The sequence below is a fragment of the Peromyscus eremicus genome, chromosome 13, assembly GCF_949786415.1.
Source record: "Peromyscus eremicus chromosome 13, PerEre_H2_v1, whole genome shotgun sequence".
Taxonomy (NCBI): domain Eukaryota; kingdom Metazoa; phylum Chordata; class Mammalia; order Rodentia; family Cricetidae; genus Peromyscus; species Peromyscus eremicus.
In genome coordinates, this window is record NC_081429.1 from 31,373,584 (window position 1) to 31,391,286 (window position 17,703).

Consider the following 17,703-nt stretch of genomic DNA (forward strand, 5'->3'; position numbering starts at 1 on the left):
GGACATCCAGGGTTATGCATAGAAATCCTGTTTCGAAAAACAAAAAAAGAAAAAGAAAAAAAACTGACTCCTTTTCTGAAACATCAGGCTACTAAAATAATTTACATCCCTAAGAATGTTGAGAGACATGTAGTAATAAAACCACTCAAAATGTTAAATATATATATATATATATATATATATATATATATATATATATTCTCTCTCAACAAAATAAAAATATTTTGTTTGTATGTGTGTGTTGGCTTTTACAGTTGATAGTTGTATTAGTGAATGAGGCTTTTGGTTTCTGGATGGAGGTCTTGCTGGAAGCTGAAAGACTTTTCATTTGGTGTGTATTTGTTAAAAGATAATTTATATATAAGGTTTATATTATAACCTTGAAATTTTAATGGAGATATTAAAAGCCTGTTTTTCATGTTTGGCCTGCTCTCCTTTGCATGTGATGGTTAGATTTGGTCTACCATAGCTAGACCAAAAAGAAGCAGCATTTTCCAAAGCAAACTGTCAATGCTATATTACTAAGCACACAAAAGATGGTGAAGGTAAATTAAATGCATTTAGAGTTCATTGATATCAGAAAAAAACGTACCTGGAAAAGTACTGATGAAAATATTGGAAACAAATTTGTCAGGTTTCATATCAATAACCTGGAGAAATTAACTTTCTGTTCACTAAAATCTTTAGAATAAATAGCCTTGGTAAATACAACAAAGGAGCATTCCAATTCAAAATTGACTTTTTCATCTGTACAATAACCCCCTCCCATAGACTGTTCAGCCCTGGCTAAAAACTCATATGGATGATTTGGGAACCTTGGAACATAAGATTGTACATTCCCATTTGGAGCTGGAACCAAATCTTTTAGTCATACTAAATTATAACATGTCTCATGTTTACATGAGAAGAATGGTTGGACAATAAACAATTGTTATGGGTTTTTAACATCAGCTATTACTCATGTCCTAAAAAGCTACTGGTAAGGTCTCGACAAGGGATTATAATATGTATTTCTAGGCTAAGCTCAAATCTTATTTGTGAAAGTTCATCTGATTGCTTTAACAGAATGCATTTTAAGAAGAGAAACCAATATTTTGACTAATTTTCAACTTACACTAGGCAGCGCTACTGGGGGACCCTTTGGGCTACTCTCAATTGCAAAATAACAAAATAAAATAAAAAATGGAAATGGCATTCACTTCTTTCACTTGTAGTGGGTACAAATGACATTCTGTTCACAATGAGCATCCTGAGCCTGCATCCTTACATATAATGCTGTCTAATATCATGTCATATTTTTAAACGGAGAATTGAAGTTCATTCATTATATGAGATTGTTCTGTGCTATCTGAAACTATGTCGTGCCTATATCACATTATTTGTGGTATCTAAACTCTATTTTTACTACCAACCTGAGTGTTTTACAAACTCATTAGCTGTCAAACTTGCTTTTATAAAGCAGAATTTAATTGTTGTGCATTAGGGAAACACATAGTGTGGGTGATCCAATTGAAGAAGCCATTGTTCTCTATGCCTTTTATCGTGTTTCTACATTATCCATGTCCGTCTTTGTGGGAACAATCCCTTGTTCTATTGACCTGGCTAATGGCACCTGTGTTCCCCCTGAAAAGTCTCACGTAGGCAGTAAATTACCGAGTCATCCTTTCAATATGTAATTTGTCTCAATTCACTTAATTTCATAATGCTTCATTTCCAACTTGTATTCAGTAGGCATGGTATGAGTATAAAAAATTGTTGTATTTTACAAATGTAGAATTACTCAGTGAGGATGAAGAACCCACAATGGGTATCTTTTATGGTTGCATTCATTTTTCTGGCAAGAAACTACTTGTGTGATTAAATAAACCTCCATAGCCAGAAGGGAAAATAATTTTATGACTAATAAGCCATTTGTTACCTCTTTAGTGCTCTGCAGCCAGAATCTAATCATCAGCCCTTTGAAGAGGTTGACAAATTGTATTGCCAAACAGAAATTGCTAGTTCAGGGATTGTAACAAGATTTGAATCGATCCTAATGTGCCTCTGAAGACGAGGAGAAAGGGGAAAATGAAATATTTTCTTTACACCACTTTAGGATGTCGCTTATAACTTCCCACTTTTCTCAAGTATTTAGATTCTTTACGTCAATCATTTTTAAAAGAAAAAGGCTATTCATTGTTATAGTTTAGATTAAAAGTGTCCCACATGGGCTCATTCATATGTTTGAAGAGTTGGGGCCCAGCAAGTGGCACTGTTTTGAGAGGTGGACCAAGCTGGAGTAAATAGGTCACTTGGTGACAGGCATTGAGTGTTGTGTGCAGTCCCTGCTTCCAGCACTTTCTATACTTCTTTACCTATGGAGATGTAAGCAAGCAGCCTCACACGGAGGTGTGCCTCCCCTGCTGTGATGGACTGTGTGCTGACAAACTGTGAGCCAAAATAGTCCCTGCCTCCCACGAGTTGCCTCTTCTGTAATTGGTCACAGTGTGGAGAAAAGTAACTAATAATAATTATTATGTAGCAAATACATATTGAATAGCCCCCAAAAGTAAAATTCTGTTAGAGTGGATAATGCTGTTTAAAAAAAAAAAAACAAAAAAACAAAAAACAAAAAAAAACAAAAAAAAAAAACCTATATGTGGAGGCTGGAGAAACACCTCAATAGTTAAGAGCATTTGTTGATCTTGCAGAGGATCTGGTGGGTTCGGTTCCCAGCACCCACATGACTGTACATAACTATCTGTAAATCCCATTTCAGAGAACTCAAACCCTTTTCCAGCTTCTGCAGGCACCAGGCAAATATGCAGTATATACACAAAGATTCAGGCAAACTGCTATACACATGAAATAAAAATAGAGGCTAGAGGGATGTCTCAGCAGTTAAGAGCACTGGGTACTCTTATAGAAGACTCATGCTCAGTTCCCAGCACCCACACCACAGCTACCAGTCAACAGTAACTCAGTTCCAGGGAATCTGATATCCTCTTCTGGCCTCCCTGGGCACTACACACACATGGTTCATACATGCAAGCAAAATACCCATTCACATAACATAAAATAAATAAAATATTTTAAGAATAAATGAGTCTATAATGTGTCTGAGTTACTAGAGTCCACTGTTTGAAACTGGGGCCTAGTGCCCTAGGTCAGAGTAACCAGAACCAGGCTACATTATCACTTGTGATGAATTCTACCTGCTGAAGTAGCAGTGTTCCTTAGCCTCATTCAGAATCACCTGTGGTATTAAGTTTGCTATATATATTATTGACTAGAACATCTCTACAGAGATTCTGAGTTTGTGACATTCAGATTAAATTCGGCAACCCCAAAGGAATCATAGGCATGTTTTATAAAACACTTATCATCATGGTTAAAAGCCTTTGGCCTCATCAGCTTTAGCTAGGATTTTTGTATCTAAACACACACAGGCAGAAATGGTGAAAAATAGATGCATGTCAAACACAGAAGTAAGTGGGAAGAAATGTGCAGCAGGACATCTGAAAAACCTCACCAGCTCCAACGGTTTTGCTCAGTCTTCCACTTTGCAGCACACTGTGCCAGCCTGCAATGAAAGAGGGTGGGAGCTGGAGATTCAACATAAGACTGGGTACCAAGGGTGAGACAGTCCAAAGGGAAAGCAGAAGCCACTGCTTTGTTGTAACAATTAGAACTAGCCTGTGACTCTCGATTTTATTTGAAAATTTTTTTATTCATTTTACATACCAACCACAGATCCCCCTCTCATTCCTCCTCCCGTTCCCCCCCCACACCTTCTCCCTTGACCCACCTCCTACCCCCTCCTCCAAAAGGGTAAGTCCTCCCATAGGGGCAGCAAAGCCTGGTACATTCAGTTGAGGCAGGACCAAGTCTCTCCCTCCTGCATCAAGGGTGAACAAGGTGTCTGACCACAGGTAATGGGATCCAGGAAGCCAGCTCATGCACCAGAGATAGATCCTGATCATACTACCAGGGGTCCCTCAAACAGATCCAAGTACACTACTGTCTCCCATATGCAGAGGGTCTAGTCTGGTCCCATGCAGGTTCCACAGCTGTCAGTCTAAGGTTTGTGAATTCCTTTGAGCTTGGTTCAGTTGTCTCTGTAGATTTCCCCATCATGGTCTTGATCCTCCTTGCTCATATAATCCCTCTTCTCTCTCTTCGACTGGGCTCCCAGAGCTTGGCCTCGGTGCTTGGTTGTGGATCTCTGTATCTGCTTCCATCAGTTACTGGATGGATGCTCTATGATGACAGTTAGGATATTCACTGATCTGATTATTTGAGTAAGCCAGTTCAAGCACCCTCTCCACTATTGCTAGTAGTCTTAGCTGGAGTCATCCTTGTGGATTCCTGGGAATTTTCTTAGCACCAGGTTTCTCTCTTACCCCATAATGTCTCCCTCTATCAAGATATCTCTTTCATTGCTCTCCCCCTCTGCCGCTCCCCTAGCTCGACCGTCCTGTTCCCTCATGTTCTCATCCCCCATCCTCATCTTTCTATTGCCCCCCTCATCCCCAGTTTACTCATGGGGGGATCTCTTCTGTTTCCCCTTTCCAAGGTGATCCAAGCATTCCTCTTAGAGTCCTCTTTGTTTCCTAGCTTCTCTGGAGCTGTGTGTTGTAGTCTGATTATCCTTTGCTTTACATCTAGTATCCACTTATGAGTGAGTATATACCATGTTTGTCTTTCTGAGTCTGGGTTACCTCACTCAGGATGATATTTTCTAGTTCCATTCATTTGCCTGCAAATTTCATGATGTCATTGTTTTTTCTCTGCTGAGTAGTATTCCATTGTGTATATGTACCACATTTTCTTTATCCATTCTTTGGTTGAGGGGCATCTAGGTTGTCTCCATGTTCTGACTATTATGAATAATGCTGCTATGAACATAGTTGAGCATGTGTCCTTGTGGTATGATTGAGCATCCCTTGGATATATGCCCAAGAGTGGTATCCTTGGGTCTTAAGGTAGATTGATTCCCAATTTTCTGAGAAGTTGCCATACTGATTTCCACAGTGGCTGTACAAGTTTGCACTGACTCTAGATTTCAGCTTTGCTTTTAATCAAAGAGACGCTGTAGCCACAACTGTAACGGTTTTTAATGATCATCTTAGAGAGACTGTGTGGGCTGCAATGAAGAATAGAGAGTGATTTTCTATGCATGTCATTTGAAAGTGAAGAGCCATAGCTGTGTGGGAGAAACGTGATGTGTTTGTAAAATGCACCAGCTTCCTCAGAATCAGAAAAATTGCAGATTGAGAAGGGTTCTCAAGAGCCATCCAGCCAAACCTCAACTTTTACCTACCCACCACATATGTGAGATCTATCCAGCAACTGCAGAAAAAATATGAGGAAAACGGAATTCTTCAAAATCGTTGCTGCTGTATCTCCCCAAACTCTACTTACACAAACCAAGGAAAACAAGTTGTTATTGGCAATTGAAATGAATGTGGGTTACAGATGAGCTCAAACTTGATGGTTTTTTTTAAAAGCAGGTATTTGTAAAGTACTTTTCCTACGCTAAGTGTTGCATAAGAGTTATTGTATGTGGTGCTTGTGAAATGGGTATTATTTAGACAGATACAGAAACTTAGAGTTATTAAGCTATTCATTTGAGATGCCTCAGATAAACGACAAAACAATATTCAAAACCAGACTTGTCAGAATCTGGGACAGAAACAAAAACACCAGCAAACTTTCAGAATGATGAACCAATGATATGAATCAAACAATGCACAAATTTGCTGAATGGTCTTCATAGGCAAAAAAATTCATTTGAATATTTCTATCTATCACAGATTCTAAGTAAGGAAACACATCTTGTCTCTCTGATCTATTAAGAATACTAAAATCTGTCAAGTGCTGATTAAGATGATGTGTACAGTGCTTAGTAGCAAAATATCTGACAAATGTTGGCAGTGGGAGAGAAGTAAAGATGGAAAGGAAATGTATAAAGGAGAGAGAGAGAGAGAAAGAGAGAGAGAGAGAGAGAGAGAGAGGGAGGGAGAGAGAGAGAGAGAGAGAGAGAGAGAGAGAGAGAGAGAGAGAGAGAGAGTCAGTCCATTGCTTTTAGCCAGTAAATTTAATGAGTAGCACATCTTAGAGTCAGATAAGCCTATGGCCTATTGAGAACAGTGCATGTAATACATATAAGTATACATATTTAGCATAGTTCAAATAGTTACCCATAGGAAGAAAAGTTGAGTGAACCCTGTATCTATGCATCTGTGTCCCACAAACACTTGAGATCAGTTCTCTAGCAGAAGCATCTCACCCAGCTCAGCATTCTGAGTGGTCAGAAGCTGAATCTGAGATCCTAATAAGTAAAACTATTTGACCAAAGTCATTGGCTGATTCTTTCAAAAATGAGAAGATGTTTAAACTACTTTGAGAATTCTGTCCTAAAGATAGTATCCAAATGGGTTGTACTTAGAGGAAGGTTGAGAGGCCATAGGCAGGAAGATGTATGCCAAGGAAGTCTTTTTTCATAGTGGCACCAAATTTAAAGTGATCATAAAAACAAGTTACTTTTTCCCCTTCTTTCAGTCCTGTAAGTCCATATACATCAGCTTCTCTGTAAGATCCACCCTATTTAAATCACATCTCCCATCCCCTTTCTCTACTGAATTATTTTTCACAACATCCCATTCTCTAACATAAGGCATAATCTTTAATTTTTGCATTTATTAAACCAGCTTTTCATCTTTTTCAAGAAGAGATGCATTTTTTTCCTCCTGTTCACTGCAAAATTCTCACCACCTAGAACCACTTCTGGATTATTTCGGGGTTTAATGGTCTTTGTTAAATGAATTACTAAATGAGTAATCTTCAAAGTTAGGAGGCTTAGGTTAGTGAATTATAGTACAATATCTCATTATTCTATAAGTCAAATTTAGAAAACAAATGTAAATGGGGCTACAGATATAGCCATGTGGTATTATAGTTGCCTAACATGTTCAAGGCCCTTACACCACCAAAATAAAAAGAATAATAAAGGAAAGAAAACAAAATAGAAATCAAATGTAAAGATCCTTAAAACATTAACTGAATAAAAGTAATATCCATACACCAGTTTAAACCTAGAGACAAACTAGGCAAAGCCAGACTAGGGAAAAAAAAAAAAAAAACATGTTCTAGAGGAATGAAAACATGGAGTGGGCGTCATGCTTTTAATTTTCCATTTTAAAGCACATTTTGAGGGCTGTAGAGATGACTCAGTTATTAAAAGAGCTTACAGCTCTTGCAGAGGACCAAAGTTTGGCTCCCAGACACACATGCCAACTTATAACCCTCTGTTATTCTAGTTCCAGAGAATTTGGTATCGTCTTTGGGCCTCCAAAGACACCAGGTACATACATGATACACACATATCCAGGCAGGCAAAAACACTTATAGACATAAATTGAAAATAAATATATCTTAAAACACATTTTGTTTCACACGAAAATGACCACAAGATAGGAATTAAAGAAAGTAAGGGAGGAGAAATGACCACTACCCTGGGAGTCCAGACAGACTGGCTCAGCGTGCTGTTGGTCTTTCTACTCCTTGTCTGAATGTCTGGCATTTTTGTCTAAGACGAAGAAAAGTGCTTTTAGCCAAGGGGCCTATTAAGGCTCTGTTTTCTTCCTCTGTACTTTGCACATAAGGCTCTAGGAATGGCCAGTCTGTGTTGAAGATTAGCTCAGTACATCATTTTGTTCAAACCTATCCACTCAAGCCTTTCTTCCCTGTGTTCCCCTGTCTTAGTGGAGAACTTTTTAGAGAAGGGGAAAGGAATGGTGTTTTTCTTTTTAAAATATATCTTTTCTACACACACACACACAATACATTTTTATCATAGTCACTCCTCACTTAGCCCCCTAACTCCTCCCAGACTCACCCCCCATCATGCTCCCAACTTTGTGCCCTCTTCTCTTTATTTTGTGATAACCAAGTCCAGCTTGTGCTACCCATATACTCATGGGTGTGAGGCCATTCACTGGGGTTCCAAGAACCTACCAGGGGCCACACCCTTGGAAAAAAAAAATGACTTTTCTGTCCCCAGAAATCATTAACGGTCAACATCTCGACTAGATATGGTTGCTCGTGTATCTCTGTACTGGAACACTTACTGGCTTGATGTCGGGCAGGTCTTGTGCAGGCAACCACAGCTGCCAGGAGTTTACAAGAACAGAGATCCTATCATGCCCAGAGGACCCTGATTAGTTCAGGCTTTCTTGACCTCTGGGTCTTGCAGCCTTCCTCCCCTCCTCGTGGTCTCAGAGTTTGAGTGGAGAGAGTATGACACAGATGTCCTTTTTGTGTCTGAGGACTTTTCAAACTCACATCCTCTGCACTTGGACCAGCTGCAAATTTCTTTGTTAGTGGATGTCCAAAGAATGCACAAAGGCTGTCCAAAGGATTCACAAAAAAAAACAACTTTCTATGATAGGATTGAGAGTTGTCATTCTTATTCATTCAGTTACCTTTGAAAACTGGCAAAGAGGACTCGGGAATTGGCTCAGTGGATAGAAGCACTTGCCACACAACCTGAGTTTGAGCCCTAGAGCCCACATTTAGAGAAAAAAAAGAGAGAGAAAAATCCAGATGCAGTTGTGGCCATCTGTAACCCTAGCACTCTTAAGGCAGGAAGGATACAGAGACAGGAGAATCTTCTAGAAGCTCAAAGACCAGTTAGCCTCAAGTATGCCAAGAAATAAGAGAGACCCTGCCTCACCAAGGTAGAAGGAAAGAAACAACTCCCAAAAATTATTCTCTAACCTCTACAGGCATTCTGTAGCAATCAGGCATGTCTGTGCATACACAGAGGCACACACACATACACAAAAAGTAAGTATATTTTTCTTAAAATTAAAAGACTGGTATGTAAAAACAAAATGTGTATATTTATGAAATAATATTATATTATATGTATATGTTGTATGACTTTCAGATCTGAGTCAACATCTGTTGCCTCAAAGTTTTATCTGCATTTTGTGAAAACGCTGAAAATCCTTTCCCTAGGTTTTTGAAATCGCAGTACATACAGTTATGATGGTCGCCCTCCTGTGTCATGACGTGCTGAAAATTACTTCTAACGAACTGCAATTTAGTAGCCACTGATCACCTTCCCTTTTCCTTCTCTCTTCCCAGCCTCTACTCACAGGCTCCATGAGCTCAGCTTTGTTTTAAAGTCTTCATTGGCACTGCACGCACGCTGCCAGCCTCCCACTCCTACCCTTGTCCCAGCCTCACTTGCTCTGTCCTGGGCTGCCAGTTTGTGCGTGGGCACTTCTCTGAACAAATAAAGCTCCAGGGCTGAGGGAAATCAGGGCCAGAGAACCTAGAACAGATAAGGTCCCCAAACCTGCCTGTGCTGGACATCTGAAGTCCCCTGCCTCGGACTTTTTAATATGTGTCTTGTCTAAAAGGTTTCATTTAAAGCAAAGTTGTCGAAGATCCAGACCAGGAACAGAAAGGCCCACAGCAGCCTCAGTCGAAGAGCCTGAGTTCCAGGAGTTGTGGTCCTTTTCCACCCTTCTCCCTTACTTTTCTTGCTCCCCTGTTTGTAGTGGACTACGCCCTGTTTCCATCTAATTCTATAGAAGTCATGCTTTTACTTTCCTGTCGGCAGACCTGTGTGATAACGTCTGTTTATCTTATCCTTGGTTACAAAGAAAGCTTCACGGGCCATTATTCCTCAAAGGTCAACAAGTTCATGGTGCCTCAATTTTCTTCCACTAGTGCAAGAAGACATGGTCTGCTTGTAATCCTAATAGACAGCTACTTAATTCTCAAAACTATGTCATTTTAGAATTAAAGGGGTATTAAAATCTAGTTTGACATAGTGAAATCTCTATTGCGAATCCACAGTTGTTACAATAAGCTACGTGGTAGGTAGGTGTTTGGAAAATATTTTATGTCTGTAAGTGGTATCAATCAATGGTTAGGGAGATAGTACAGTCAGTAGAGTGTCTGCCACACAAGTACTGGGACTTGATTTCATGTCTTCAGTTCCCATATTGTATGCCTAATGGAGTGCATCTGTAATCCTAAAACTGTGGGTAATGCCAGTTGGGAACCAGAGGACCCTTGAAGTTCACTGACATGCTAGTCTTGCCTATTTACTGAGTTCTAGGTCCAGTACAGCCTGTCTCAAAGGGATAATGGAGAATGGCAGCACTCAAATACACATCTGGCCACAAGTACACATCTGCATACAACACACAAATAAATAATACAAAATCAGCCTGAAGCTGATTATTCTTTTATTCTAATTATTCTTTACCAATAAAAACTTAGGAGTCAGATATTGGGGTAAGAATCTGAATGATCAGAGAAGCGGCCATGAAGCAACCAGTGACTTCTTCTCTCTCTCCTTCCTTGATCCAAAAGGCTGAGAATCTTTCTAAACCCCTCCCTACTACTTCCTGTGTCTCTCTATATGTCCTTGGTCCTTCAAAACCTCTATGGCTAATTTTGGTGGACTAGTAGCTAGCTCTGCCCTCTGATTCAAAGTAAGCTTTATTGTCAATCTCAGGAGTGTCAGAATGTGATCAAACTACCCCACAACATCAATCATCACATAATTCATTAGCTTCATTTTCAACATAATTCTCAGTGATCTCAAGAATAATCATGGCAAAGTTTTGAGATAAAGCAGAAAAACCAGCTATAGGCTGGGCCAACAAGTGTGATAATATTAGAGAAGCAGAAGAAATAGTAGTTCAGTTGCTAAAGAAGAGTCAGAAAAAAAGAGGCTAAAATCATGACAGGACTAGATACAAATAAAAATATCCTTCATGACTACGAACCATCAGATGATGGTTGCAATGGCGAGGAACGCTAAAAACAATGCTTCTTGTGACGAGCCACACATTTCCTGGTAATGAAGTGAAACAGAAACACTGTGTTAAACAGTTCTTCCTCCAGGAGTCTGGAGAGAGTTCCATGACATTGGAGGATGTCTGGTGATTACGAGGGGCGGGACTCTTACCTACCTTGAAGTGGCTGACATGGCCACCTCCGAGCCTGCCTGTGATCATGAGAACATTTTGCCAGCACAACTGACTTTTAATGACAAGTTTTATAACTGTCTCTTTTGTTTGTTTCAGGCTTGTAAATTCTACAGTTCCCAGTGGTACGTGGTAAACTACAAATACGAACAATATTCTGGAGACATTCGACAGTTATCCCGGTAAGGATGTGTCATCTGTTTATTATAAAGATTACGTGGGCTTTTTTGCATATATTTAAAAAAATCACCTCTTTGCAAGCTTCAACATTGTTTATGAACACAAGCGTGTTTATTTTGTATCAAGGTACATTTTGCAAAATTTCTGAGTCAAGGTACAGAACATTTTGATCAGCAACATAATAGTTATGTTGTTATAGTAAGAGTTTGGAATGAGGCTCAGTCTTCTCTAATTTGATGCCTACTGTAGTTTGAGCTTTTGCTCATCCTTGAACCATTCATTGATGAGCTATCCTTTCAACAGTGGCGCTGGGAAAGGCCAAATGCTTCAGAGAATTTCTGACCAAATCCCATACAGCATTTATATCCACCACTTGCTTTACGTGCTTTCGCTGTGGGATGTCAAAAAGCAAGCAAATGGATTCCACAGAAGGGCTTCTATCTAAAAAGAGTGAAATAGAAACTCAGTGCATAACTTCCGCCTAACACTTGGGACCATAAAGGCTTTAAGAAGGTCACTTTGTTCTGCTTCTTCTCAAGCATCACTCCACAGAGACCCACCTGCTCACCTGAGCTACAGTATTTATTTGTTTTTGCCCCTACTGAAATAAAAGCCTTCAAAGGGTGGGGAATTTCTCTGCTGAGTCCCCTTCAGGATAATTCTTGGCATATAATACTATGGAAAAATTTATTTTTAATATACAACATTCCCAAATTGGGATGGAGTAGCTGAAAACTAAAAAACAAAACAAAAAAAAAACTGCTTTGAACTAGTACCTCTCAACTCATGGTTCACCAAATAAACATGATCCAAAGACACAAATACTTCAGGAAAAAAAGCAATAAAGACTACCAAAAAAGTTCAAAAGTTCAGTGTCTGCTTCTACTTTCCTCAAGTGATACACACTGGGTTGGGTTTATTTTATTTGTCCATGGCACAAAATTCAGCTCTACTTTGCAATATTTTCTGTCCCTGGGCAAGTCTTAATACTTGGAAGTGCTGTCTCAGTTCCTGAAGGCAGACTCTGAAAGGGGGATTTTTGAGTGACTCTCAGAAGGTGACATTTGAACTGTATCTTAAGGGACTGTAGCTACCAGTGCTGTGATCTCAGGAAAAAGGGTTCTGGGAGTGGGATGGGGTGGGAGGGGTACAAAGTTGGCATGAACACCTGAGCAGAAGGAGAGGCTGGGAGGCTGGAGGGGAGCATAGCAACAAGAATCCAAAGACCTTATGAACCCTAGAGGGGAGCTTAGTTTTATTCTTACTGCAAGAGAAGGCTTGAGGAATGCCCACGAGGGTGCAATGTATTTAGAAATCACTTCGCCTTCATTTGGAGGAGTGACATGGAAGAGAAAGGAGAGGAGAAAACCCTTTTTTTTTTTTTCCAGAAGTTGTCTCACTGTGAAGAGCAAGCCAATGCTTCTTCAAAACAGGAAGTCTATTTTCAAAGAAAGCCCTGTGACCTTAACTCCTACAGATTTCTAAACATTTTGAAAAACTCGGGACTCCTTAATGATAATCTCTTGTAACTTCTCGTTGGGAAAGTCTTGTCACACTCTGGGGTGTCTTAAGTAATGATGACATTCAAGATGTCTGGGTGTTAGTCACACGCTTCCTGTAGATGCAATCGAAAATCAAATTGTTTTCTAACACCTGTGCTCCCTCCTTCTAAGAACAGATCTGAGAATCACTCATAACTTGGAAGCTATATCCACGCTTGAAAAAAAACACATGTTAAAGGACAGGGCCTAGGCAGCCACCTTCATCTCCCATTATTTTTGAATGTTGTCAGTGCGGTACTCATGCATGTTTGTGTGTGTTCTAGTGTACCCAAAGATGGTGTTGGGAGTTGCTCTTGCTTGATTCTTATTCATAGCAAGGTCTCTCAGTGGATCTGGAGCTTGCCAGTGTGGCTAGTCTCGCCAACCATCTTGCTCTAAGGATCCCCCCAATGTCCGAGATCCTAACTGAAATTGGGGATGGGCTACTGTGCCCACCCAGCATCTTACAAGGGTGCTGGGGATCCAGATTTCAATCCATATGCTTGTGTAGCAAGTGCTTTGCCTGATGAATGATCTCCCCTTCACTGTTGAGTAAAAAATGTTCCATTCCCTTAGATATATGGAGCACTTCAAGTAACTTTGACTACCAAACACTATCTGTTACTATAGACATGATGCTATAAAAGAAGGAAATACAGTATTTCAGGCTCACTGAGTTCTCCCTCTCTTGAAGGATATGGAAAGCATGTCCACTAAGGAGAGTTCCTGGGCGTGGTTACTGAGTTAGGATTTTCATGTGTATAGACACCTCTCCCACGTGGTGAGAGAACATAACTGAAAGGTTGTTGAGAATTTCATTCACATTATCTAAAGATGTGGAAGTAGATATTAAGAACAGGAAAGTGTGCTACGAAGTCTGAAATTTTAACTTATTTTCATTATATTCACATGAAATACATTCTATCATAAACATAAGTTCTAGAGCAGAATCCCCTAGTATATGCCCCAGAATAATGAATACTTCAACATTGCATAGGAGAGTTATTTTTTAATAATTTTACAAAGCTAAGAGCTGCCCCCTAAAGACTATGCATATTTAGGTCAGTAGTGGAAACAGATTAATTTCCTTAGGCCTTGCGAGGCTGTTAAAAGTAAATCATGTTCATACCTCCTGGATTAGAAGAACTCTCCTATGTCTGCTACCAATTTAAACTGATCGTTTCTTTTTACAAGTTGCTAAGACTGCAAAATAAGATTGTAAAAGATGAAATTATGGAAAAAGTACAAAGAAAAAAAGAAGTGAAATACATTCTCTAAATTTGAAGGCATGTTAATTTTAACTCTTATGAACCTGCATGATTTCAAATGTGTGTTCAACAAACCAAACTAGAGAGATCCACTATTTTTACCAGAATATGAAGCGTCAGCCTTCACATAGTCAGCATTGAACTTGGAGTTCCTGGGAGATTCGAATAGCATAAAAATCTACGATGATGCTGAGTTCATTAGAGCATTGATAAAATCCAGAGTTGCACAACATAAAACAAAAACAGAAAAGTTTTACCACAGTTGATCTGAGAAAGCATATTTCCCAAGGGTATATTTTTTTATATAATTTAATTTAATTTTACATATCAGCCACGGATTCCTTTTCTCCCCCCTCCTCCCCTCCCCCCCATATTTTTTTTTTTTTTGACTGAAAATCAAATCAAGCTTGGCCAGCTCACCTAGGCTAAGCAAGAACAAAAATTATTTCTTTTTAAAGAAAGGAAGCTGAGCAGGGTAGTATATACCAAACACTCAAGAGGTGGAGGCAGGAGGATTAGGATCTCAAAATCATTTTCATCTACATAGTGTGTTCAAGGCCAGCCCAGGCTACTATAAATCTGTCTTAAATATAACAGGGGAAAAAAACCTTAAATAGTTAAACAAATGTTTGTTCATTGTCTCCAGTGTGTTAGAATATGTTAGGTGTGGTACATACATTTTCTCAGGTTAACCATATAGAATGGGAACTGTTGTTGCATTTTACATGAGAATTGTGAGCACTAAGTTCACAAATAATTACTGTAGGGGCACTCAAGTATTGTCATGATCCTTCTTGGGGAAATAGGAGGAAGAGAAAAATAAGATTCCCTGAAAATGATTACTCACATTGGGTTCAAACTCAAAATATAAAGTCGCTGGCCAGTCTTTTATCTTGAGATTCCAAAGGTTCTTAGAAACCACCCAATGTTCCTTCAAGTTGAATTTTGAAGGCAATAGACAGAGATACAATTTTTTTTCTCTTTTTTTATTAATTAAATTTTTCATTCATTTTACATTCTGACTGCAGTTCCCCTCCCTCCTCTCCTCCCCCTGCCTCCCATCTGCCCCCCACATCCACTCCTCCTCTGTTTCTGTTCAGAAAGGAGCCAGCCTCCCATGGGTGTCAGCAAAGCATGGTACATCAAGTTGAAGTAAGACTAAGCTCCTCCCTTTGTATCAAGGCTAGATGAGGCAACCCAGTATGGGGAACAGATTCCCAAAAACCAGCTCAAGTGTTAGGGACAGGCCTTTATCCCATTGCTAGGAGTCCCACAAATAGACTAACCTACACAATTGTCACACACATGTAGTGGGCCTAGGTTGGTCCCAAGCAGGCTCCTTAGCTGCTGGTCCAAAGTCTATGAGCTCCTATGAGCCCAGGTTAGTCATTTCTATGGCTTCCCTTGTGATGACCTTGACACCGCCCCCACAGCTCATACAATCCATTTAGCAGAATGATAGTAATAGGTTCTCCTCTAAGGCCTATGACCTATGTAGCTACAAGTTATTGGCCTCAACAATGGTGTCCAATACAAGTTTCATCACTAGGAACAGGCCTTAAATTTAATCACAAAAGTGACTGATGACTCCCATAACAGTCATGACACTGTAGCACCAGTGGGCCTGCCTTGTAAGACTTGTCCAGACTGTTTCTGTGGTTTTTGGTACCCTCCATAACTTGATGGTAAGGTCTTATTACTGAAGATACCACATATTAGAGTCATAAAACCTGAAGAAACAAGTTGATTCTGACATGGAAGCTTCATCCTTGCTCACTAGCATTCATAATGCTGGAAGCTGCTATGCATGCTACCAGAGGAGAAAAGTAGTCATACATCCTGCCAAGCTATGAAACCTGTGACTTATAGAAATGACTGGTCTGGCAATATAGGTCCACTGGTTCATAGTAGCAAAAGGGTTATGGGACTAACCAAACACTTTCTGGTTGGATTTAAGGTTCATTATACTTTTTTATTCACTGTAATAAGAGATAGCATTATATGTTCCTATCATGTGCAAAGGGATCTTTTGAAATATGGAAGCATTGTGAGATAGTCAAATCTCGCTGATTAAGAAATGAATCACTTCACATCATCATTTTTGTGGTGATAGCTCTTAATATAACTCCCTCTATAGTTTACAAAAATGTATGTGTGATGACTTAACATGGGCATTTCCTCCACATTCCCTTTGCTACCATATCATCAATGTAAAAATCCCATAATGCACATATTTCAGATAAAACATTTCAAGCAATCATTCTGAAACTTGCCACTTGAAATTGCCCCTGAAACTCAGATGACATGTCACCTCTCGTGAGAGGAAGAGAGGAAGAAGATTGTGTTCGAAGGCATTCTCTTGTCAATCGAATAAAAATGTGAAAGGGGTTGTTTCTTGTTCAAGGAGTATCATATGCTATTATGGGGAAAAGGAATGGGGTAGGAAGAATTTTCCAGTGGTCCTAGGGTAATACTGTGAAGACTTCTTGCTATGTCTTCCCAGAAAGGTGACCATGACCAAAAAGAACAGAACAAGTTAACATCATGGTGACAATTAGCATAGATGAGTTAGAACATCTCTGAGGCCCTGCAAAGAAAAAAAGATTAAAAACTGGCTATATTCTTCCTAATATGGTTTCTGTGATGATTTGAAGTCATCTTTCCTGATCAAGTTATTTCACAAGCACATCCTGCAACCCCATCTCTCCTTTGTGTTTATATAAGTGGCCCTTATGCTCTTCATTTTTATCTCTGCAAAATAGCAAGATTAGACAAGTCTGGGGCGCCAGTATTGTGTGCCAAAGTCTGATTATCCACACGTGTGATCAGACAAAGAGCAATATCCCATGCACATTTAAGCTTGAATACAAAACTCCATCTGTGTTTTTAAACATCTTCCAGCTTGTCAATGAGCCATGGATGGGGAATGTCATATTACATGCTATTGTTTTCTGATATGAAATAACTTTAGTGTAACTATATGTTATACTTATCTATTACCTGCTATATGTTTTGAATGCCTACTATGTGCCAGACTTGAAGAGGAGATAACCTCCGTGTGTGTGTGTGTGTGTGTGTGTGTGTGTGTGTGTGTGTGTGTGTGGTGTGCGCCAGCAGGTGCTTTCTTCTCTATATGAGCATGTAGACTCCATGAGGTCAACATTGAGTATATTACTCTTATTTTTTGAGACAGGCTTTGCTAAATGAATCTGGAACTCACCATTTCAGCTATAGTGAACAGCAGAAAAACCCTTAGGAACTAACTTCCTATCTCCTGCCCCACCCCTACCAGTACTGGGATTACAGTCATACACAGGCACATCTGACTTTTACATCCGTGCAGGGGATTTGAACTCAGGTCCTCATACTTGCACAGTAAGCCCTTCCCTCCACCCCACCTCCTAGCCCGAGGGGATAATCCTGAAATACCACTCTCTACAGCTCTCCTTCCCACTTTTTTTTCTTTCATTTTTCTTTATTAAGAAATTTTCTACTCACTCCACATACTATCCACAGATACCCCCTCCTCCCTCCTTCCACCCCCCAGCCCTCTTTCCCAAGCCACCCCACATCCCCACATCCCCCAAATGGAGGTCTCCTGTTTGGGGGGCACCCAGGTAGGGGGATCGGGATCTGTCCCTGGTCCATGGGCGGGCTTCTGAAACCTGGTGCCTGTGGTGTGACACCTTGCACAGCCTTGATGCAGTGGGAAGGGGCTTG

At 39.9% G+C, this 17,703-nt stretch overlaps 1 protein-coding gene across 1 annotated transcript in view; it reads left to right on the top strand.

The window, feature by feature from the left end:
- The window catches only part of Dock10 (dedicator of cytokinesis 10), a 197,801-nt gene that overhangs the window by 76,300 nt on the left and 103,798 nt on the right, over positions 1-17,703 (top strand). The window contains exon 4 of the mRNA XM_059278216.1: positions 11,094-11,176. Coding sequence (XP_059134199.1) covers positions 11,094-11,176 — 83 coding nt within the window. The remainder of the gene's footprint in view (positions 1-11,093; positions 11,177-17,703) is intronic.